At 31.0% G+C, this 23,033-nt stretch overlaps 1 protein-coding gene and 1 non-coding gene across 2 annotated transcripts in view; one reads left to right on the forward strand and one right to left on the reverse strand.

Moving 5' to 3' along the window:
• Positions 1-11,467: 11,467 nt before the first annotated feature.
• On the reverse strand, positions 11,468-11,539 carry Trnap-agg. The gene has a single exon. It is a non-coding gene; the product is annotated as a tRNA-Pro (tRNA).
• A 2,545-nt stretch (positions 11,540-14,084) lies between these two features.
• Positions 14,085-23,033, forward strand: part of LOC108914789 — an 80,991-nt gene continuing 72,042 nt past the window's right edge. The window contains exons 1-2 of the mRNA XM_018720681.1: positions 14,085-14,306; positions 20,594-20,958. Coding sequence (XP_018576197.1) covers positions 20,708-20,958 — 251 coding nt within the window. The 5' untranslated portion in view covers positions 14,085-14,306; positions 20,594-20,707. The remainder of the gene's footprint in view (positions 14,307-20,593; positions 20,959-23,033) is intronic.

A 23,033-nucleotide genomic window follows, 5' to 3' on the forward strand; every position in this document is an offset into this window, starting at 1 on the left:
CAGAGGATGGATATGAAAAACGAAACTCGACCTGTAATTTGCAGTGAATTAGGGAGTAGTTCGATAATTGTCATTAGTTTTTTGTACAGAGTGTTTAGGCCAATAATCTGTAAAGCTTAATACATTAGAACGCGTTTATTTGAAAACTATAACTTCCTCAAAATTGCCGTCTCTAAGCCTGCTACAACTTCCTTTTTAGTGATTGCTATTAGAAAATTGCATTAGCAGTTTTACAGTAACAATTCTTGGAATATTTTAATTTATTTGAATTAATTTATTATTTTATTTTGCATTAATTAAATATTTTCTTTGTCGAAAAAAGGGAACTGGTTTGTTTGCACAAACAATTTACATTTGTTGCATAATTAACCCTAAATAATTAAGTAAATCTAAGAGACCAAATGGCTATATCAAGAAAAAAAAAGTTAAAGTTTTAAAATTTGTACATTTACGGTCTATTTAAAAAATAATATTAAAACTTCATTTGTTTTCTTGTCTATTATGTCAATGGTTCATACACCAGTAAATCGGTACATTCTGAACACAGGATGTTTACAACTCTGAGAGTAAATAAACCGAGATGCAAAAACTCGATTGGCAGTAACAATTTCTGTAAATAAAGACTTTGTTTTCAATACCTACAGACATACCACCTTGCTATGATGAAAACTTTTTGGAACAGCGCATTCCATCAACAGCGCTGTTAACGAGTGTCGGTGTACGCATGTTTGAAAATCACTCGCATAAAGATTGGAGCTAACTCGCAGCATTCAACAGCGTTTCGATTCCTTACCACCACGTCCATCAATACAGTGCTTCTTATAGATGAGTCATTTTAGAATATTTATTTAACTAGGAATTTTTCTATTTACTACAGAAAATGGAACAAAAAACGCTTGATATACCATTTAGTCTACAACTATTTAACTCTTTTCATGTAGTGTGTAAGTTGGGTACGAGTCCAGAAGTTCTCAACATGTCTTAACAAATTCAGGCATCGTTTCGCACTTTCAACCATTTGGATTATTGTAAATGTTTATTACAAATACATTCTATCTTTTGTAAACACTCTATATATTATTTGAAAAATTAACAATAACGAAAGAACTAAAAAACATTTAAAAGAGTAACAAATAAGTCTTATATTAGAAGTAATGAACGTATTTCTCAACGTCATGGGATACGTTTTCATCTTATATCGAGTTTGAATTGGGTTTTGGATAATCAAACAGAATGCGAGTTATTTCCAGGAAATACTGATACATTTCGAATAAGCTGGGAACGAGGCAAAGAAATATCCAACCCCGACAAATCCAATCCAAATAGAAGACACCCCTCGCCGCATAACAATGAACCGAAAGGAGAGAAATAGGTAGAAATAAGAGTATTTAAAAAGAGATTTTCTTGTGTGTCAACAGGGAAGGGCGCATGCACGCCGTCTTCATTAGGGTCGGCTGAAAACCGTGCCGGTAGTGAGCGCTGAAAGTCCGCCGGTTCGCACGGCTGAAATTTTCAGCCAGTTTCATCCCGGGAAGACGGAAGGTAGCTCGCGTCCGTCAGGATCACGTTTCAGTGAGCACGTGAAGTGGGTTTCCGGAGCTCGTATGATGCGAGTTTTGTTTTAGACAGCAGATTATTTTGTGGCATCAGGCGCTGATATAGAGGTAGCCGTAATTGTTTTTAGGGGTTTTATGCTTTCAGTTTGGCAGTTGTTTTAACTGTTTTGAAGCAGAAAATTACATCAATAAAAACTTATTTAAAAATCATTAAAATATTTGTATGTGAAAATAATTTTTGGACTTAAAATGTATCAAAATAAACAAAAATTAAAAAAAAAACGTTCATATGAACTTGTATGATTTCGAGATATAGGGCGTTAAAGTAAAAATAAAAAACTTGTTTTTTCAAATACCTCAAAAACTATTTACATTAATTGATTTTGATAAAATTTGGTAAATTTTTAGTAATATGTGGCTCAATTTGATATAATTAGAATTAAATTAGTCATTCCAGTGGCGTAGGGGCATCATCACTAAATATTTTATAAACAATTTTGTGCAAGCCACTGTTTTTTATTATTAGAAGTATGATAATATTTTTAAATCGAGTAATTAAAAGTACAATTTTTTGTCCCTTACATTTTTTGTCTGTTGTGCTAGCTTGGAAAAATAAATGTAATTTAATTAATAAAACTAAATAATAAAAAAGCTCAAAAAGTTGGTTTCAATTACTAAATCTAAAAATTATATCAAATATATAAAGAAGCAGTAGCTTAATCAAATTTTTCTATAAAATATATTTGCATCATGCACCAGCGCCGCCTCTGGAATAATTAAATTAATGCTAATTGCATTAAATTAAGCCCCTTACTTATTGCTAAAGACGTGCTAATAATGAAAATCGGTAAAGCAGTTTTTGAGATATTTGAAAAGTTTTTTTTTTATAAAATTTAATGTCTTGTATTTCGACAAAAAGTTTTAAAACCTACAAGTTCATATGAACTTTACTTTTTATTATTTTTGCGAGTTCTATCGGCCACTAAATTTTCTTCATTAAAACCTGAGACACCCTGTATATAGGTGAGCATAAAAAATATAATTCTGTCTATTTTTACAATAATAGACGCCTTCCTACAATACAGAAAACAATATACTACTATTACATCTTCTAGTAATAACCGTAGGTTTAAATTTAAGTCAAATTCCCATGACATGTGCGTTCCTCAGGGGTCAGTTCTAGGCTCTCCACTTTTGTATTGTATTGTTCGATATGTGATAATTTCTTCAAAATGTATACAGACCATTTGTCATTGATTAGCTGTACAAGATGTCTAAGTAGTTTACAGCTTTTCACACAAGTAAAGTCAAACTAATTGAATGAATAATAGGTCAAGTAAATGTGGCTCTGTCTCAGCAAATTAATATTAATTACTGTACTATAACCAGCGGTAAAACAGACTGTGTCAAATTCTTGAGGCTCATCCTTGATGGTACATCAAACTGGAAAAGCCACTGCAATAATCATTTTCCTATGTTAAGTTCAGTAAGTTACCTAATCAAATGTATGGAAAAAATCTTGCATGACGAACATTTATTTTTATATTATGTATATTATGTTGAGTTGATAGTATATTTATATTACGTTATAGAATGTTTTTGGGGCAACTATAAAAAGTCTTAAATCTTAAAACAATGACTGAAAATAATTTTTTCTTGGTAATTAACTTATTGAGGAAGCAGTTTGGTACTGAGGTGTATTTGGTTAATTTATTTTGTTTAATAAGAAGAGCTTCAATTCAATTTTTTACATGTAATATGATTCACCCTGTGTATTATTTGTTTATGTTATACGAAGCACAGATTTTCATTTGGAAAATTGGCATAGTCAGCAAAAATTGCATTTTCTTTAAATTTAATAATAAAAATATAGTTATAGTATTTCCGAAGTCAGTTGGACATGTATAAAAACTTCTAGCAATAAAATTTAATGAGTTTCTCTCGTCCCTAAGAAAATTTTCTGCTAAAGGTAAAAAATAAAATTTTCTATATAATCTATAGAAAATTTCTATTATATATGTTCATTTGGCAAACAATATATTTTAATTATTTATGTCCTCAATTTTTTTTATATAAATTATAAATTGTCCGCCGAATTACGTCTCTCATGTCATCAATATTTTTAAATTTTTGTTTTAGCCTCCTCTTTACGCAAGGATATATACACCTTGTTTTAGAACACGAAAAATTGTGGATACTGAAACTTTAGTTAATATGTGAATTATATTTCTCGAACATTATTGGATTTTAATTTTAAATTTTAAACAGATCGTGATAGTCACTGAAAATTATTGCGTTTTTTAAATAAAAATAAAAACTATAATTCACTGAAGCCAATGTTTACAGTATACTTTTTATTGATACTATTTATTACTTTGACAATTATTACATGAATAGAAATAAATTGTTTCTTTTTGTAACTATTATCCAGGTTCTCTCAGAAACCACTAAAGACGGAAAAACATGTGAGGAAAAACCGATGAAACATTTTCGTGCCCGCTTTTCAAGACAGATTCAGCTATTTCCTTTGTACCAAAAAAAAATATAAAATAAATTTTAGAACATTATTTGTGCTTGCTATTTATGTACCCAAAATGGAAATTATTATTCATAACACTCCGTACGTCCTATACATATACAGGGTGTCTCATAATTAACTGCCAACCCTGAACAGGCCGATTCTATGATTAAAACTAAGTAAAAAAGTTCATATGAACATGGGTCCGGAAATGCTTCCTAAGGGCACATGGACTCATTGAAGAGGAGGAATTTTGTTTAAATTACTATGAAATTGACCAAAGTGGGATTCATTCAAGAGCGATTTTCTCAGAAACCGTTCAAGATAACGATTTGAAACAAGAGTACCTTTTTAACGTAAAACAGTTCGGGAAAACGGAATTTGCTGTCCAATGTGTTAAAAAGTCAAAGATGAAAAAGTTACACACGCAAAGTACCAAGGGCCCCCCCGTACCCACCCCAATGGACCTTGTGGAAATAAATGGATTAGTCCATCAAATTGCTCATCAAAATTTAGCTGTGTATACCAAATTTCATTCATTTATCACAACGCGATTGAGAGATATTGCAAAAAAATGATTTCCATTCCTCCCTCTTCAATGGGTCCCTGTGCCCTTAGGAAGCATTTCCGGACCCATGTTCATATGAACTTTTTTACTTAGTTTTGATCATAGAATCGGCCTGTTCAGGGTTGGCAGCTAATTATGAGACACCCTGTACATATAGAAATAATTATGATGTAAATCAATTATAAAATTGAAAAAAGTTATATTTCTAGACTATCGCCAACTACTATTTATTTTATAAAATGTAAGTTTGGTTATCAGCTTTCTAACCAGTATTAATTAATAAAGATAAATATCACTAATTGTGTCTACACTGAAAAATAGGTCATAAAATATCTATCTTTTACTTTAATTTTTAAAGTACGAGTAGCATTAGAGATAAAGAAGTGGTAAAAACCGTCAGAAAAATTCACTTCGTAAGTTACAATTAAATTTAAATATACGAAAACATATATAATTGTTTTAGGAGTCTTATGTTTTCAGCTAATTTTGAAACAGAACTAGTTATATGAGGTAATACTTAGTAAAACATTAAAAGAACACTTTTTTAAATTTAATCGAATTTTTTGCTCCACCAAGAAGAAAAAATTAAATATTTATAAATTTTTAAATAAATAACCCCTTGCGTCAATTTCCAACTACCATTTGATTGATTCCTTTGACTCAAAATATTTATTTTAAAATGTAATATTTTTCTTAAATAATACAACAAATAAATAATTACGGACAGTAACTGAAATTAATATTTAGAGATAAAAAAGAGTCTGTCATAGACGGTATATGTTAGAATATGGTTATTTTTTAGGTAACCCATATCTTCCTTATTAAAAATTAAAGTTATACCTACCTATCAAATCATTTTACTGTAATCCTGCACTTGACAACGTGCTCTATTAAGATATTAAAAAACATAAGATTAGTCTGAAATTGAACATTAGTATCTATATTGTCTTTCTAAGTACAGTTTTTAAATCACAGTCCATATAATTTTTTAACATAAAAATAAAAATAGAAATTTAGGTGCTGTGTTACGTGAAACAACAAAGAAAAAAATGTGGGACACTGTATAGGCTGCAAATAATATTAATATAATTAAAATACGAATATTTCAGGAAATATTTATATTTATTTTTGTTTTACAAAGAAATAATATGTAGTATCTACATAACTCCACACAAAACTGTAAGAGCAAGGTCTGAATTTTTCATTATCATGTGCATTAATACATTACGAGAAGTTTAGTACGACGCAAAGTCTAGTTCTAGCAATATGATTTTGTCTTTTTCTTTATAAATATTTAGATAAAACAAAACATTTCGCATTAGGGCGAATTTTTCACTGATTTCTGTTCATATTCCTAAGAAGCAAATGTTAAATAGCGAATACTTTCATACAATTTCATTTTTCTCCTCAAATATGTATAATCAATATCTCTATACTCATTCCTTTGAGAAAATATATTATAAATTTCGTATTCGTTTTGCTTCCATCTAGCCCCAAGCCGACATGCCATCTAAACTGAATTAATAATATAAATGGAACGTATTCAAAAATTATCATAATATGATATCATGGGCTTGTTCAATTGCTGCTATTGATGAATATACTCTGTCCTTCATTTACATTCTATTTATTTTTCGATTAGTTGTCTTTTCAGAATTGTGTTCCATTTCTCTTTGGGTTATCATCAATATAATTTTGTTTTAAAAATTAGTACAGTCGAAATACTCTACATTTGCATTAATATATATATGTCCATAAAATGTTTTAAGTAATTATTATTATTTAACTTAAATAGACAATAATCAACAAATATCCTTAATTCACTTATTGAATTCTTTTTTATAATTTTTCTGAACGTTTACATCAACCCTTTTCATATAATTTAAGCATGTATTTTATCTAATAGAAGAAAAATTACAATTAGCAAATTGATTTCAAATTTCTTTTTGTTCGGAAATCTTTTCTTCTCGGGTTTTTTCCTGGTTGTTTTTCTGTGCATCTTCCCATTTCAAAATTAAACCCTGCACATTTACTAAAGGAATTGATAGTCTCCCTTTTTGTTTTTGTTTTATTCCCTTTACATTCTATCTTCGAATCCATCATATAAAGCGCCGTTCACAAAAAGAAGTTCTACGTAAAACGCAACAATATGGACATTGACGACAGGGAAAGTATTCATTGATCTGAACATAACCTTCCTTTCAACAAATATTAATAATAATAATTTTTGTGAACAAAATGGTTAGAAAATATTAATATTTTATTTGTAGTATACCTACTTCGATTTCTGACAAGAGATATCAATTGATATACAGTTGCAAGTTCTTGAGTATCGTAAAGAATGGATTGTTGAAAGTAGTAAAAAAGTTTAGAAAGAAATTGAGAATCCCCTAGGATTAAGCGATGTTCAATGATTTCCCAAAGGTCAAACACTAAATTGAAAAACAGCATTATGTTTAGAATTTCTTAAGCCGACTCTCTAACCTTATGATTTCATTAAAATTCATGAAAAGTGTGTTACTTTACCTAGGAATTACTCTAACAGTAATATTTTCTTCAATATACAAAATTTGCTGTTACTTTTTATTTAAAACTATTGTTTTTCTTATATTATAAGTAGAAATTTGGCAATAACAATTCTTTAAAAAATAAGAAATGAAAATAAATTCAGTACATATCTGTTTTCATGGCGTGTCTTTTAAAAATTGTTATTAATAACCTTACAATATTTCTTCTTCTCATTCTAACAGCAAAAATTAGCGAGAATTCTAGAGACTTATGTGGGAGAAGAATAGCGTATTAGTATTATGTGAATTGTGGGTTAAAGATCAGCAACAGGAATCAGATACTGTTAATTACTTTTCTATGGACCCGTTCAATTTGTTGCTAAAATCGTTCTTTGCACAAAACATGTGAATGAAATAGTCTCTAGATGTAGGCATACTTTCAAGAATATTTTTAATAGGACACTTACCTTTAACGGTTTTCGAAACACTACGTGTCTACAGGCTTGTATTGACAAATGTAGCATTGTTTTTGTGGTATATCTGTCAAAATCTTTTTAAAAATTCTCTGCAAGTTTTATTCTGAACTTTTTATAATTGCCGTGAAAAAGAGGGGGTCACTTTTCGCATGATCATCATAAACAATAATTATAAAACGTGATATTCATTTTCATAAATCTCTATAAAAAATATTCAACAGGTATGTAATATAGCCGTAGGCACATATTTTTAGAAATTTCTATTTCTAACCTACTAAATGTTGTATTTGTAAAAATGTTTTTATATTTCGTTGATGTACAGGGTGATTCACTATATTTTGACCCCCCTTTATCTGTTTTGTTTTAAGAGTTATAAAAAAATGTGAAATACAAAAGTTGCACGACCTTCTTTTCGTTTTTTAATATTATCTCTCTTATTGTTAGAGATGGACCCAACAAACCCTAGGTATATGACTATGCTCGACAGAGAACGTTCTATCCAAATGTGTAAAAATATGTGTTTCATTCAAATTAAGAAAGTTAGCACCCGCGGCCATTTTGATTGGACTTCATTTGTTTTTCTACTATCATTTTCGAAAATTTCATAAAAATCGCGCAACTTTTGTATTTCACATTTTTTTCTTAACTCTTAACTCTTAAAACAAAAAAGTTAATGGGGGAGTGGAGGGGGGGTTGGGTTAAAATATAGTAAATCACCCTGTACCTATATGTATTTTAATAAATTTAACATTTAAGTTTACGGTTATAATATCGTTTCGTAATCACAAAAGAAAAATGATGATGATTATACTACGAACTAGTCAAACAAATATTCCCTGTTACGCTGAAGAAAACGTCATTTAATATGTCAACAGAAATATATACTTAGTATCTGACATTATTGTTAGCCTCACTAATGTCAAGGCTAATTTTTTCTGTAACTTTATAAACATTGTTAGTATTACTCATATAATACTGGTAATTTTGATTGCGTACATTATGTTCTCAGTTTGCAAGATTTATAGTATATTTTGTTACCAATTACATATGTCCTTGCCGGAAGAGTTGCTTAGAATAAATAATGCGCTGACGACACACTTAACGAGGATGGAATGTCGCATAATATGGTCAACATAACAACAGATATGCAAAAGGATACATTGTCATTAAGTGGAAATAATTTGCTTCAGCTAAATACAAATGTGTCTTATTAAAAAAAATCTTTAATAATTATAATTTACGAATGTAAATCTAATTTTTTTTTGTTTAGCAGTATTTTTTGTTTTCTTTTATTCAATATAAATATATTTGTCCTCAAGATCTACACAACCCAGAGCATAGTTAGAAGTCACATAATATGAATTTCAATTAATTGTAAGTTAGTTAAATATTCTAGCATGGTTATTTAAACTATTTATTTATGTCAAACTAAAAACGCAAGCATGTTTAACAATTATTTAGAATTTTAATATAACTGCAAGTTAATTTGTAAGTTGAAAAGTTCAGAAATTGTGAATCATTACATTAAATCTAAATTTAAACAAACTACAAATTGTAATATTCTCAGTTAGCATTTTCTTACTTTAATTTTTGTATGTAAACTACTGGGGCTATGATTGATTGTTGTTTAAACATTTAAATACTCATATATGTATTCGTGTGTAATAAGCACCTATAAAGTCATATGACCATTTTTAAAAGCAAATACAGGGTCGGCAAGTAATTTTAGGTGGGGTCCGGATACTTTTGAAAATTTTTAACGAGGTCCAGAAAAAAATTCATATTTCTTACAAATTTTTTATTTTAATTTGGACTCAAATTTAATCTGCTTACTAACCATTAAGAACTCAAAACACTCACACAATTGTAAAATACTAGAAAAAATTATAAGGTTGGCACTCAAACGTAAAAAAACATTTTTTAAATAATTTATTTAAATAATTTTATACTTTCAAAAAATGTTTGGCGGTCCAGTATTTTACCTTTCGCGGTCCGGACCTGGACCGCGGTCCGCCAGTTGCCGACCCCTGCTCTATACTATTCACTGGTACGTTCGAAACTCGAATATTGTAGCCTTATTTGGCACCCATGTTATCAGATATACAGTAACCACTTGGAAAGAATACAGCGGCGTTTTCTCAAATTTCTGTCTTTTCGTCTTGACAATTTTTATCCTGACAGGGGATACAATCACCAATTACTGTTACAAAGATTCAGGATGCAGTCGCTGAATACTAGAAGGGTGGTTGCAAGTTTATCTTTTTTATTTTCATAGCATTGTTGTTTTTCAGGCTTTAATCTATATCTAATATACTTACGAGTTCCGAGACCTGGCTCTCGTGAGGGTTCACTGTTTTATTGTCGAAGTGCTAGAACAAATGTGCTTGTAAAATCTGCTGTTTATTTAATGGCTAATAATTATAACCAAGTAGCAGATCAGTGTGATTTATTTCATTGTAATTTTAATGATTTGTTAAGAATTGCCTCCGATTACTTCAATAATTTTCAATATTAAATAAAGGTTTTGCTTTTTCCTCTTTGCTGTTTATTTATTTTTTATTTTGTTTATTTATTTGTTTTCTTTATTTATTGTACAGTAGTATGCTTATATTATAATTATCTACTTATTTTGTCCTGTAAATGGAATGTTTTCTGTTGGGTAATAAATGCATTATTATTATTATTATCATTATTATTAATAATATTAATCTAAAATTATTACTTTTTAAATCAAATTAATAGTCGGGACATTTTATTTTTTCATTTTTTTAACTACACGCCGTCACTGGGCAGCTTTCGAACTCGGTTGTATATGTGCATTTATCAGTATTGCCTATTGTTACCTTTCTAAACTACGTATACGACACTAAGGAAGTATCAAATAGCAAAACTATAATGAAAAATAATTTCAAAAACACAAATTCCTTTTACATGACTTGGCTACAGGTTATTTTGAGTCACTATATCTTTAGGGGGCGAAACACTAAACGATAAAAAAAGGTCAGGTGTTTTTAAGAAATTTTTTTAATTGTTTTATAATTTATTCTAAGTAAAATTGATTTGTTTCAAAATAATTATTTTTTATGTTTTATGTTTTATAAAATGTGCATAATAAAAAATAAATATAAATGTGTACTGATTTGATTCGATTCGAAATATTTTTTTATGGCACTGTGTTTAATTTCCAAATGTCATTGCGAGTAACCTCAGACATTAACCTAATCTATATGAACTACAAAATACCAACACACCTGTTGCGATATGATAATGGGAAGCCAGGAGGCAAAGAACAAACGGCCGATTCACCGATTCCTTTTATTACATTCATTTTAGTTTGCGGTTTACTGAAATTTAAATAGAATTTGTATAGTGCAGTGTTGTGTTTTATTAAGTTTAACTAATCAAGAAATACGAGTTTTGCCCATTGGTTTTGTTTGAGGTTGCACTACACTGTTCAGCAGCAGGATACGAAAATTAAGGGAAAAAAGTCATCAATTTCACCACAGAATTTGGGAAAACAAACTTATGGTATGTGTTTCAAAATTTTAAAGGTACTCTGCGTTTAAATATCAGCTCCATTTAAAGTTACACTCTGTATAATGGGCGTGTGTAATAGACATAGTAGAGTAAAGAGGGGTATAATGGAATATCAAAGACCACAACAAGTTTTTGACAACTACAGACAACTAGTAGAATAAATACTAGATATCGTAGACGAAAATAATAATTCTCAGAGGTACAAGTCCAATGAAAATTGATAATTAAACCAACAACTATGCGGTACTTTTTATTATTTTGTTTCAGCTAACAATGGCACATCAATATTTTTTACAAAAAAATCTGGGCTCGTCCGGGATTTGAACCCGGGACCTCCCGCACCCTAAGCGGAAATCATACCCCTAGACCAACGAGCCGATGATTTGTTTAAACAAAATTAATTTGATTCAGGTGAAAGTAGGTTAACAAGCGCCTACGTAACACAATTTGTTTTGCTCTTGTATTTACTTGAGTTTTATCTCCAAATCGATCAACAATTTTAAAAATGTGGCGATAACGAATCAAGTTTAAGTGGAACAAAATATATAATAGGTACTACTTCTAAAATTACGGATAAGCGTCCAAAGACATACAAACTAAATGCTAAAAATAGAAAATTCTAATAAATTAAAATCAACATCAAATCAACAGGCAGGATAAAAAATTAAACAGCTTGCTTAAAAGTTATTCATATTTCCCAATTATATATTCCAAACATTTAAATCAGTTATAAAAGTATTCATGAAATCAAAAAGTCAGAGGATAAACACAAGAATTTCTCTTTTTTCAAAACAGTCAATGTTGTCCATATACACGGGTAGCCTGAAGGCTGCGGAAGTTCAACAAAAATGTCGCAAGATTCTGGACATAGGGAATTGTTCCTGAACCTTTAAAAAGTCGATTCCCGTTGCGCACAAAATCGGATCTGCTCCTTTTTTTGAATTATCGCAAAAAAACTGTTTTTTTCCTTATTTCCTGAAAATGAGCTTTTTTAGGGTATTGTAAATAAAAACATTCTCTTTTTTGAACAAAATATTTTATTGGTTTATATAATCGGTTTAACAATCAAAGATTTGTTAACAAAAAACACAAATCGGTTTAACAATCAACAAAAAATACAAATTCGAAACTGAAGTTGGCTTGAGTGAGCTCACACTGGCACAAATCCATTGCAAATATCTGACGAGTAAAGTGAACATTGATTATCGAAGACATGGCTCATAAACAATAGTTTACTTATATATGACGTGACGAGAATTCAACAACTGCTTTTTTCAACTGAACGATGTATGTAGGATCTTCTAAAAAATTAATCTTATGTCGATCCCAATATTTTAAAAACTCCCGGTGTATTGATTCTCCAGCTTGTTCTGACCACAGACCAAATCCATCGTTATCAATAGATTCTAGGTATTGTTTCAAATGGGCGATTACCACGTGAAGTTTCAAGGTTTCTGAGAGTTGAAACCAGTGCTTTCTTTAGATCTTCAACAAGTGATTCCACATCAGCATAAACTTTTTTTGTGGTAAAACAACACTCAACCAGTTTGTTCATGGCCCTAAAAGCTCCTACAAAAGGTAGTAATTTGAGCTACCCCACTTCAGCACAAATACCCCCCACAACTACCACAAATACTAGTTGGAAATTTGGAATCCACAATCGAAAATGTCTTACAAATATACAGTTTGATAAGTTTTTCACACAACTCACTAATTCGAAATTTCTTCGCGTTTGTTATTCTTCAAAGCGAGATTTTTTGACCACAAGGCATGATAATCTTCTGCCTATTTTCTTCGTGACTACACTTTACACTCGGATGAGCCATTATCAAACCAAATATTTCTGAAAATCGACAAAAATGGAGAGGATCGTCTAACCTATGACGCAATAAACAAATGCCAAGGATCAAACATCAACAAATAGTTACGTACTGGCATCACGTGACCCCAAAGCCAGCGCGGTCGATTCAAACTATTCAGCGAAGTTCGAAAAATAGGGAGTCCAACTCATGCTAATTAAATGGACCGTTGTAAGATTTGACAAGTTCGTTAAGTTCTACAAAAAGCAGTAATGAGGCACAAGTAAAGTATTTTGTATCAGATTATCGATGACATTTAAAATTCCAGGCAATTAATACAATGCAAGCGAATTTTGAAAAAAAAAAAAAAAATTCTGGCGAGTCAAAAAACAGTTTTTTGCGATAATTCGAAAAAAGGAGCAGATCCGATTTTGTGCGCAACGGGAATCGACTTTTTAAAGGTTCAGGAACAATTCCCTACGGCCAGAATCTTGCGACATTTTTGTCGAACTTCCGCAGTCTTCAGGATACCCGTGTATATATACAAAAAATTGGAGCGATTCGAATAGCGGCTAAAAAAGTAACAACCTGTAGATTATTTCGAATGATATTAGCATATTCCGGCAATTCCCAGAAATGTGTTAATTTGCTGAATTTGAATCGATTTGTCTTAAGAAATATCTAAAACAAATGAGATAACACAATATAAAAGCTTTTTCATTAATTATCTCAAAAAGAAAACTCTTATTTTTTATTTTTGGACAGAGAACTATCTGTAGAATTTTCTCAGTATGCCACATTTTGTCTTAATATCCTACAGTTTTGAAAGATAAACAGTTTCATATTTACGTCCCGATTTTAACTGTTATTATTATAATTGGACAAGTTGGTATTAAAACTTTTATGATATTTTTTTGTAATCATGATGGGATTTACACTATAGAAAAAAAATCATGGATACATCGACCTTTCTAAAGTATGACGATGTCGTATGGAAATTATCCTACGTGCGTCATATGAATGGAGATTGTAGAACGTATGCATAATTAAAAAAACTAACAGGTGACGCAGCAATAATTGCTTCTAATTTGTTTATTTACATGTGGCACTAGTTCGCCTTCGCGCCTCGACCAAAAAGGATCGCGATGTTATGTCAGTGCTAGACAATTATTATTAAATTATCTGAACAATTTTGTATGTAAGACATAGAACATCGTTGAAGTTTCGTGTTGATAGTTATTTCGAAGGTGAAAATTGTTTTTGTTTTACGAAAACTACTCTGTATTTGATGTTATTTGGTCCTATATGTATAGTGTAACTATCCTTGCAAGTAAACTGATAATAGGTAGGCAATGTTTATATTTATCATTAAAATAGTGGTTATGGCACCAATTAATTCTACCATACTCATTTATCTATAGCTTAACACCAGTGGCGGCTCATAACTTCCATACTAGGGAGGCCGTAAATAGTTAAGTACAAAGTATTGAAAAAACAAATCAAATATAATTGAGTAGTTTTATTTTAAGTGCTATTGCGAAAATGTGCTCAACATTACTTTTTTTAGTGAAAATCCATTCTTCTGCTTTTATGCGAAATAAACGTTTCAATTACTTTTTCATTAAAGTTTAGTATTTCTCGCACTATTGATTTTTCAATAGAGAGATTGCATTTCAAGTGCTGTTTGTCTTTACAATCCAATTTAAACTTTTACAACGTTTTAAAAAACACTCAAGAAGCAATGTAAGTAACAAAATTTTACACCACACCTAAACAAATTGCGTTTAATAAGAAAAGAAAACGGTAAATAACTATTATTTGGTTGCGGGCAAACTAAACAGAGCTTAAACTGCATAGTAAATACTCTCACTCCGTCTTTTATGCTGTGGGACGGTAACCATGACCACCACTGTAAACACTTTACAGCTTTAGTCTTGCGTGGATTTATACACTTGAAAATTATTTGTAAAGTGTTAAATACATTGTGTTCTTTTTGTAGTTAATTAAAAATTATCGATTTAAAAAAAATCATCGAAATTGGTCCATTAGAAGCTGAGATAATTGAAATTTTTCCGAGCGTCGCAGTTTTGAACTCGAGAATTCAGATCGGAGTAGCTGTGTGTTTGCTCCCCCCACCACTGATATTTCATTGATTTCACGCGGTCTTGAATATCTTTGCGTGACATTGCGTGCCGTGATTGCAAATTTTGAAAATTTATATCTGGAAAGTACTCGGAATGACAAACTTATTAGTTCAAAAAACAGCCCCTATACCCTTATAGTTTTGCTGTAAATAATGGTTATTTTTAACGGGCTATAACTCCGAAAATAATGGGCGGATCATCAGTTTTTTTATTTATAAAATTGAAATTTTAATTAAATTGAAAAAAAACACATTAAATTATTGTAATTGTTTATAAGCGTGAAAATTGCGAAAAAAACAATCACCACTGCTCACCTAATCGTCCGATTTGAATTTTTCAATAAGCATTTTAAAGCTTGAGAGCTCTTCATTTTGTGGTGAAATTTTCAAGTATTCAAACGCTTTAGATTTTTAGAAATTTGATTTTCAAAATTTTTTTATTAAAAAAAAAATTAAACAATTATTATTTAAAATGTGCTGATTTTATACACTAAGAAGTTTAATTGGGAAAAGTATGAAGATCCTAGGTATTATTTAAGTGTCTGAAAAAAATTGACAAATAAACTAGCATTTTTTGCAATTTTTTAAATGATTTTTCCGAGTTTTGCAACAACAATAATTATTTTTTCGAATTGCAACTAACTCTGTCTTGTTCAAAATTTAATTACAAATTTTTTGCAATAACAATTAAGCCCACGTTTTATTTGCATAGAAAAATTATCATTTCTGATGTTATTTAGAAGCCATTAAAGCAAAAATCTCCGATCATATGCGCTTTACCCAACCCGAAACAGATACCGCCTAGACTAATAAGATTATCTTAAATATTTGTTGCGATTCATTTTAATTTTATGTTGTTTTCTAATTGTATAAAAATAGTATAACATGTTACAATAAAGTTCCTTTATGTGGATGAAATTTTGCTGCATTGAAAAGTTATGGCCCTTCCACAACTTTTTTTATTTTATTCCTTTTTAAGAAGATGTATCTTCAATGAAACATGACGAATGAGAGTTTTTGAGGTAGCTGAATTTAAAGATGGAAGTCGCTAAAAACCCTTTAAATAAATAAATATATTTATTTTCCCTTTAACAAATTATTGCATTGTATGGGAATATTTAGAATGTGGAACAAAATAATATTTTTTTTGCTTTGTATTAATTTCGTACACTTGTTCATTTAAAATATAGTCATCTTTATTTTTAAATGCAACTCATAGAAGAACATGTTTGCAATAAAATTTTATGAGTTTTAAAAAGTTCTCAGCAGTAATAATACTAGGCACTCCAACGATACACTTTAATATTCTCTTTTGTACGTATGCCATATGTTAATCTGCAAGAAACTAGAGCATGATAAATTAATTAACTGATCTGGCAGTGAAAATGGTATATTTTCTAAACAAATAACAAGATTATTTCAATTTTGAAATGAAATGGGCACGGTGATTATGCCATGTTAAACGTTCATCTAAAGTAATTTCCAAAAATTTAACACCTTGACAGAAATTTATATTACTAGGTACTGCTTTTAATTGCGGTATATATTTTTGTCTATTATGAGATCTAGTTAATTGTGTTTTATTACGGTTATAGGTAAAGATTTGTATCTGCATTGCTACAACATTAAAATACAGTATCGCATTTAGATTCCAGGAATAGTGTTTTATCATATAACAAGAAAAGCATTTACATTTAAAATATCAAACTCTTTTGTGTATAAAAGAAACAGGGTGGGACCCAGTACAGAGACTTGCGGAACTCCCACATCCACTTCCCCATAATCTGTTCTAATGTTATTAACATCTAAATTAGTTGCATACTTGTACGTTGACATACTGTTTCCAATTATTTGAGAATGGAATCCAGTTGTAGGCCACACCATGTACACCATATGGCTTCAAGTTTAGATAACAATAGTTTTTTGTATGTCGAAAAATTGATTTCAATTTTCTATTGGAGTTTCAGTTATGGAGAACTGCATTGTTGGGGTATTCTAGTTCAATTAAAATTCATCTTATTGCTTTTGTAGCTAATTAAATATTATTTATGATTTAAACAAACTGAATTCTTTTCAAATAATTGTTTGCATTTTAAATATAGCCCTTTGAAAGAAAAACTTAATTGTAATCACAAGCACTAAAAAAATTAACAATACGATCTATTAACTCAGATATACAAACACCAATGTCTATTCCAGACAATAAATGCAACGAGTCCCTGCTTTGTTGCAGACCCAAGTAATTCCTTTTGATATTTACCTCCTAAACAATAATGTGGTTTTCTTGATATTTCTAATATTGTCTTATAAATGCCAATAATAGGTTGATACAAAAAAATAAGATTCTTAAAATGTTACGTTGTGCGACGTGCACAACTTTGTGTGGATCAAGCTGCTGGCTGTTTTGAATCTTTTCTTTAAATTCAGGACAAAACCGGAACAGATGTTGTTTTCAAAAACAAAAAAATGTTTATTTTGCACAACTATAAAAAATATTACTCTCAATTAGAGAGTCGCCTTGTAAGTATATACTGTGCCTCCCGAATGTAGTGTACAAATTCAATAAAACTTAAGGAATTTATTAGAAGTCGAACATGCAAAACAGCGTTATAAAAAAAATGTGCCAGGATCAGGAAAAAGCCGCTCGGGAATTGGCTCTTTTTGCATCAAATATAACTTAAATGACAAGTTGTGACGTCAATGACAAATTTTTTAAATGACAACCCCAAATTTTTTCTTCGGATTCTAAAAGAGGATAATTTTTTGAATATAAAACACTAAAAAAATGGTTGTGTCCCATAAGAAATTTTTTTCATAAATTATGTTTTTTGTGCAATTTTTTCTGCTTTTTGCTTGTTTTTTTAATTCCTTTCCTTTCCTTAGTAGTCTTTTTACCTTTAAACTGTTGAAAATGGTTTTAAAAAATGGCAAAGTTAACTGAACAAGATAAAATTGAAATACTCCGTATGGTTGGGTTTGGTGATAGAACGATCACTCAAGCAGAAGCAGCTTAGTTAATTAGTCAAATCCATCCTAATCGTCCTCCCATTTCTCAAATGCTAGTCAGTAAAATTGAAGCAAAATTTAGGGAATTTGGTCAAGTTAGAGACTTGCCTTGTCTGGTCGTCCTGATAGAGAAGAAAATGACCAACTAGAAGTTTTGCTTTCCGTGGAAGAAAATCCACATATTTCCTTATCATACTTTGTTGCTAGTTTACACTTGTCGAAATCTGCTGTTCATTCAAAGATACAAATAGGTATCATCCATACAAAGTTATTCCAGTACAAGATTTATCTGAAGACTATTTAGGTAGACAAAACAAATTCTGTGAACACATGCAAATTTGTGTAATCGAAATATTAATATAGGAAAGGGCATTATTTTTTCCGATAAAGCTAAATTTTCTCTACATGGTACTGTTAATAGGCAAAATTGTTGGTACTGGGCAACAGAGAACCGGTCGTAGATGATGGAGGCTCATAGTGGTGTGTAATAGTAAGAGCAAGAGTAATAGACCGACCCATATTTTTGAGCAGTGACAAAGATATCTTGAATTTGATTTTATTTCCCAATCCATTGGAACCAGACTCCATTGACGAAGAGCTTGTTTTTCAACAAGATGGTGCTCCTCGCATTATGCTGCCCCTGTGCGTACATTTTAAATGAAACGTTTCCTATTCGATGGATAGGAAGAAGAGGATCTATCGAATGGCTTGCACGGTCGCCAGACCTAACCCCATTAGATAATTTTTTTTGGGGGTTACTTAAAGTCTAAAGAGTATGCTGACAGACCAGATAATTTGGAAGCGTTAAAAGAGAAAATCCGAAGTGAAGTGCGTGCTTTATAATCTCTGATATTGTCAAGCATGGAGTACATTTTGCACATTTAGTTTAAGGAAGTATATCGGGTTTACTCAAATGCACAGATGTACTTGAAATTTATATAGCGTATTAGCCAGTGCTTCCTCTGTGCGTCATATTTTTTTGAATCTAGATTTTGAGATATTGTTGTTGAAAGTTGTTCATTTTAACATAGGTTTATATGGCGAAGATGGACGGTGCGTCTCTTTTTTTGCCCATAACTGAGAAAAAAATGTAGAAATTGTGAAACAAAACTTTTGCATATATAGTACACAGTATTATCTTATTTTTGATGTAAACCTAATGTAAGTTTTGAACATAGTACAGCTGTATTACTTAGAAAGAGAAACCAATAATTGCATTTCTGTCTGACTTGAGGATTAATGTGGCAACGTCGCAATCAGCTGACAGCAAGGAGGGAATACATTTTTCCTAAATCCCATGTACATTGTTATCAACAATAAATTATCCACAACAGATGATTTTTTGTAATGTTTTTAAAAAACTAGATTAATTAAAAAAGAATAGGAAGCTGTAATATATTTGTAGGAATAAAAAATACGGTTGATAAATCCTTTTAATATATTTAATAGTTTATAAAAACATCGTAAGCATTACCCAGCAATATTTAGGGTTTCATAAAGTTTTCTTTACTTGATTAATATAATTAGTAATAATTGAGATAAAAGCATTTGTACAGAATAAAGAATTAGTTATAGTTGCAAAACTCTTGTAACATTACTAAAATAGAGATTAAAAACACGAACAGTGAGTAATGTAATGTAATTTCTATCACAGAACCTTTAAAATTGCATCCAACATTTTCTTTGACTTGGACGAGAGATTTCATTTTTTTAGAACTAAATTAACATAATTCTCGTTGTTTTGCCAATTCACATGATTTACGGATTTTAAATAAAGGATACAAATCTTCGCGAGGATAATACGATATATTTGCTATATATAATAATTATATTTTACACAGTTTACACACAATACATTTTTGAATGCGTAAGCATTTTTACACGAATTTGACGCGCAATATCTCCGATGTCCGAGGTTCGCAGTGTCAATTATTATTATCGCTGTTGCATAGCATAGGACCCCCCTGCGCTCCTCACTTCCCTCGGACCCCGATATACCTCCTTAAAGTATGTTAATTGTTTGAATTTAAAGTTATTTATTTATCGTTCTCAATAAATTTCTTATGTATCCCAATCACCTTTTAGTGTTTTATACTCAAAAAATAATCCTCTTTTTGAATCTGAAAAGAAAAGTTTGGGTGCCATTTAATGAAATTGTCACTGAAGTGATAACATCTTCAATAATGTCGGAAAAGACTAGGAAAACATGGAATTTAATTAAAACCTCTCGACGCGTCTCAGCGATTTTGCGAAAAATAAATTCCTTAAGTTTTATGCAGTTTATTATACATTAGATTCGCTACGCACTGTATTATCCCAAACACTATACTCTGCATATATTTTACAAAAGTCATTGCCTTGTCCTCTGCCCCAAAAAGAAATCAGCGCAAAAAAGGCAAAATAAAGTTACAACTCCGATTCCATTCTAATTTATGACGGTGTATAAAGTTACAAGACGATAATCTCATGAATTCTTCTTTCAGCCCCCAAAGAAGCGTCCAAATTGCCCCGGCGACACGCCCCGAAGGAACCATTAAACCCGGCGCCCTCCCGCGGACAGTGATGGATTAGTGCGGACCAAAACAAAAGACGAAAATATGTCACTCAGGCATCTCGCCCTGCTGACTCTAGTGATCTGCTCGGCCGGCTGCTGCGACCTGGAGCAGTTCTTTAGTGAGAGACAAGTGAGTGTGGAGGAGAGTGCATCCTCGTCGGAGATCGTATTTCGAGGAGTGACGGTCGCAGAGGCGTCGCCGGATGTGCCGGGCGTCTTCACGGCCTACTTCGAGTTAATAAACACGTACAAAGGCGCCGATGCTCTGAGCGCCTGGGGCGCGAACAATTACAGGTACGTCAGAATTAAATTCCTCGATCCATGATTTCGCGCGTTCCGCTTCAGCGGGAATTCTGCCAGAAATTAATTATTGACGCTGGACTGTCAGTAGAAAATTACTGGCAAGGGCCAATAGAGCTAGAACTGACGTGCAATATTCTATGTAGTTTAAGGAATGTTTGTCTGTAAGCCATGCTTTCTGTTACTATTTACTTTTGACGTTTCATTCATATTTCAAGTTGTAAGAATCACAATAGTAACATATTGCTGCATATTATTTTACTTTAAAATACAGAGTGTAAGAAGTTTCACTGCCACTACTTCAGCACAAGATAGAGTAATCATAAATGAACATAAAAGTTGTATATTACAGAGGCGTAAGATTAACAGTTTTCAAAAAACAGCGAGTATTAATATTGGGGAGTTTCATCACTACGTGACAACAGCGCGTAACCTGCTGATGCACACCACTTGTACACGCGGCAGACTTGTCCTACGGCAAAAATGTAAACAACTATTATTGTGAAACATTTAGTAAATTTCAATACAATTGTTTTCCAGTTTTTAAATAAATAAAATAAAATGTATCGATTTTGTAGTACGAAGATAGTATTGTGCTCGAATTTTGTAATTATGAATCTCTTAAAACAGGAACTTAACTTTTAATCAAATTACGTATTTGAGAAATATATAATTAAAGTACTCAAATGTTCACGTCGTCCAAATAATCATACATATTTAAAATAATTTAGGTACTTACCAAAAAGCAAAATTCAGTAATTTTTAAAAGCACAAGTACAAAACAAACTAGAACATATGCTCAAAATGTCCACCACCATTTTCGATGCACGCAGGACACTTTCAAATCCAATTTTCGCGCTCTCGCTGGAAAAGGAAATAGCGGTACGCAAAAAACACTCCGACACGGTCGAATCCAGATACCAACTGAATTGCGTATTGGTGGTTGATAGATACCTTAGTACCTCGTGTTAACTGCCGCACCGTTGTCACATTGCTCGATATGAATTTTATCGAATTTTAAATTTATTACAACGCTAATTATTTTTAAGCTTTGAGAAGTTCAAAAAAGTGATAAACATTGTATTTTATGGTATTCTATGCAGTTATGTCAATATTCCTTAATTAATCGAACTTTTGTACCTACATCAAGTTGGAGATTTTGATAATTTTTATTCTCGGAAATGGTTGAGCTTAAGACCCATGTCATATAACGTTTTTTTGTTTATTTTAATGTATTCTATCGTCTGTTAACATTAAGGCAGTCAAACTTCTAACACCCTGTATAATATTAAGATAATTCAGATCAGGTCTAAAACTTTCCTAAAATTTTCATTCGAAAAGTCATATACAGGGTGTCCCTTAGTTCGACTACCAAACTTTGCCAAAATGTTACAGTGTAAAAGTTAATACAAAAAAAAAACAAGTAAACTAAGGATCAAGCCTGACTCCTTATTATAATATCTTCAGGATAACCTGTTAACAATGTTTTTCCTTAAATATTATTTAAAATAGTTGAAGTGTCACTACCAAACTCGGTACACATTTTTGGCTATTGATGATTCGTGATCACATAGACCCGCCAACCAATGAATTGCGATTATAGACTCGGCAAAAAAATTAAAGGAGGAGAAAATTTTCCAATTTTTTTTAATGACTTTTGAAAGATATAACTTCGTGAATAATGGTCGTATCGAGAAAATAAAAAAGCCCTTGGAGCTTGAAGATTCTAGTTTTGATATCTTGAGATGAAATATTTTTTTGAGAAATAAAAAAAAAATAATGCAAGGCAAAAATTTTACAATTTTCTTTTTTTTTTCAATATTGCACATGAGCTCATAAAAACTTTTTCTGGCTTAATCAATGCCAGGGTCATTTAGCCCTGATTCATCTGCTTCAGTTTGGTTTGTTTTTACTTTCTGTACGATTATTACTCATTGAGATATCGGCTATTGAGTGAAGTCATCTTTTTTTTATCATCGATATTTCATGAACCAATGATCGTAGAGCGAACGGAAGGTGTTTTATAATTAAAAAAAAAAATTCTTAACATTTGAAATTTCTTTGTAAAA

Source organism: Anoplophora glabripennis, unplaced genomic scaffold (genome assembly GCF_000390285.2).
Source record: "Anoplophora glabripennis isolate ALB-LARVAE unplaced genomic scaffold, Agla_2.0 scaffold19, whole genome shotgun sequence".
Lineage (NCBI taxonomy): Eukaryota > Metazoa > Arthropoda > Insecta > Coleoptera > Cerambycidae > Anoplophora > Anoplophora glabripennis.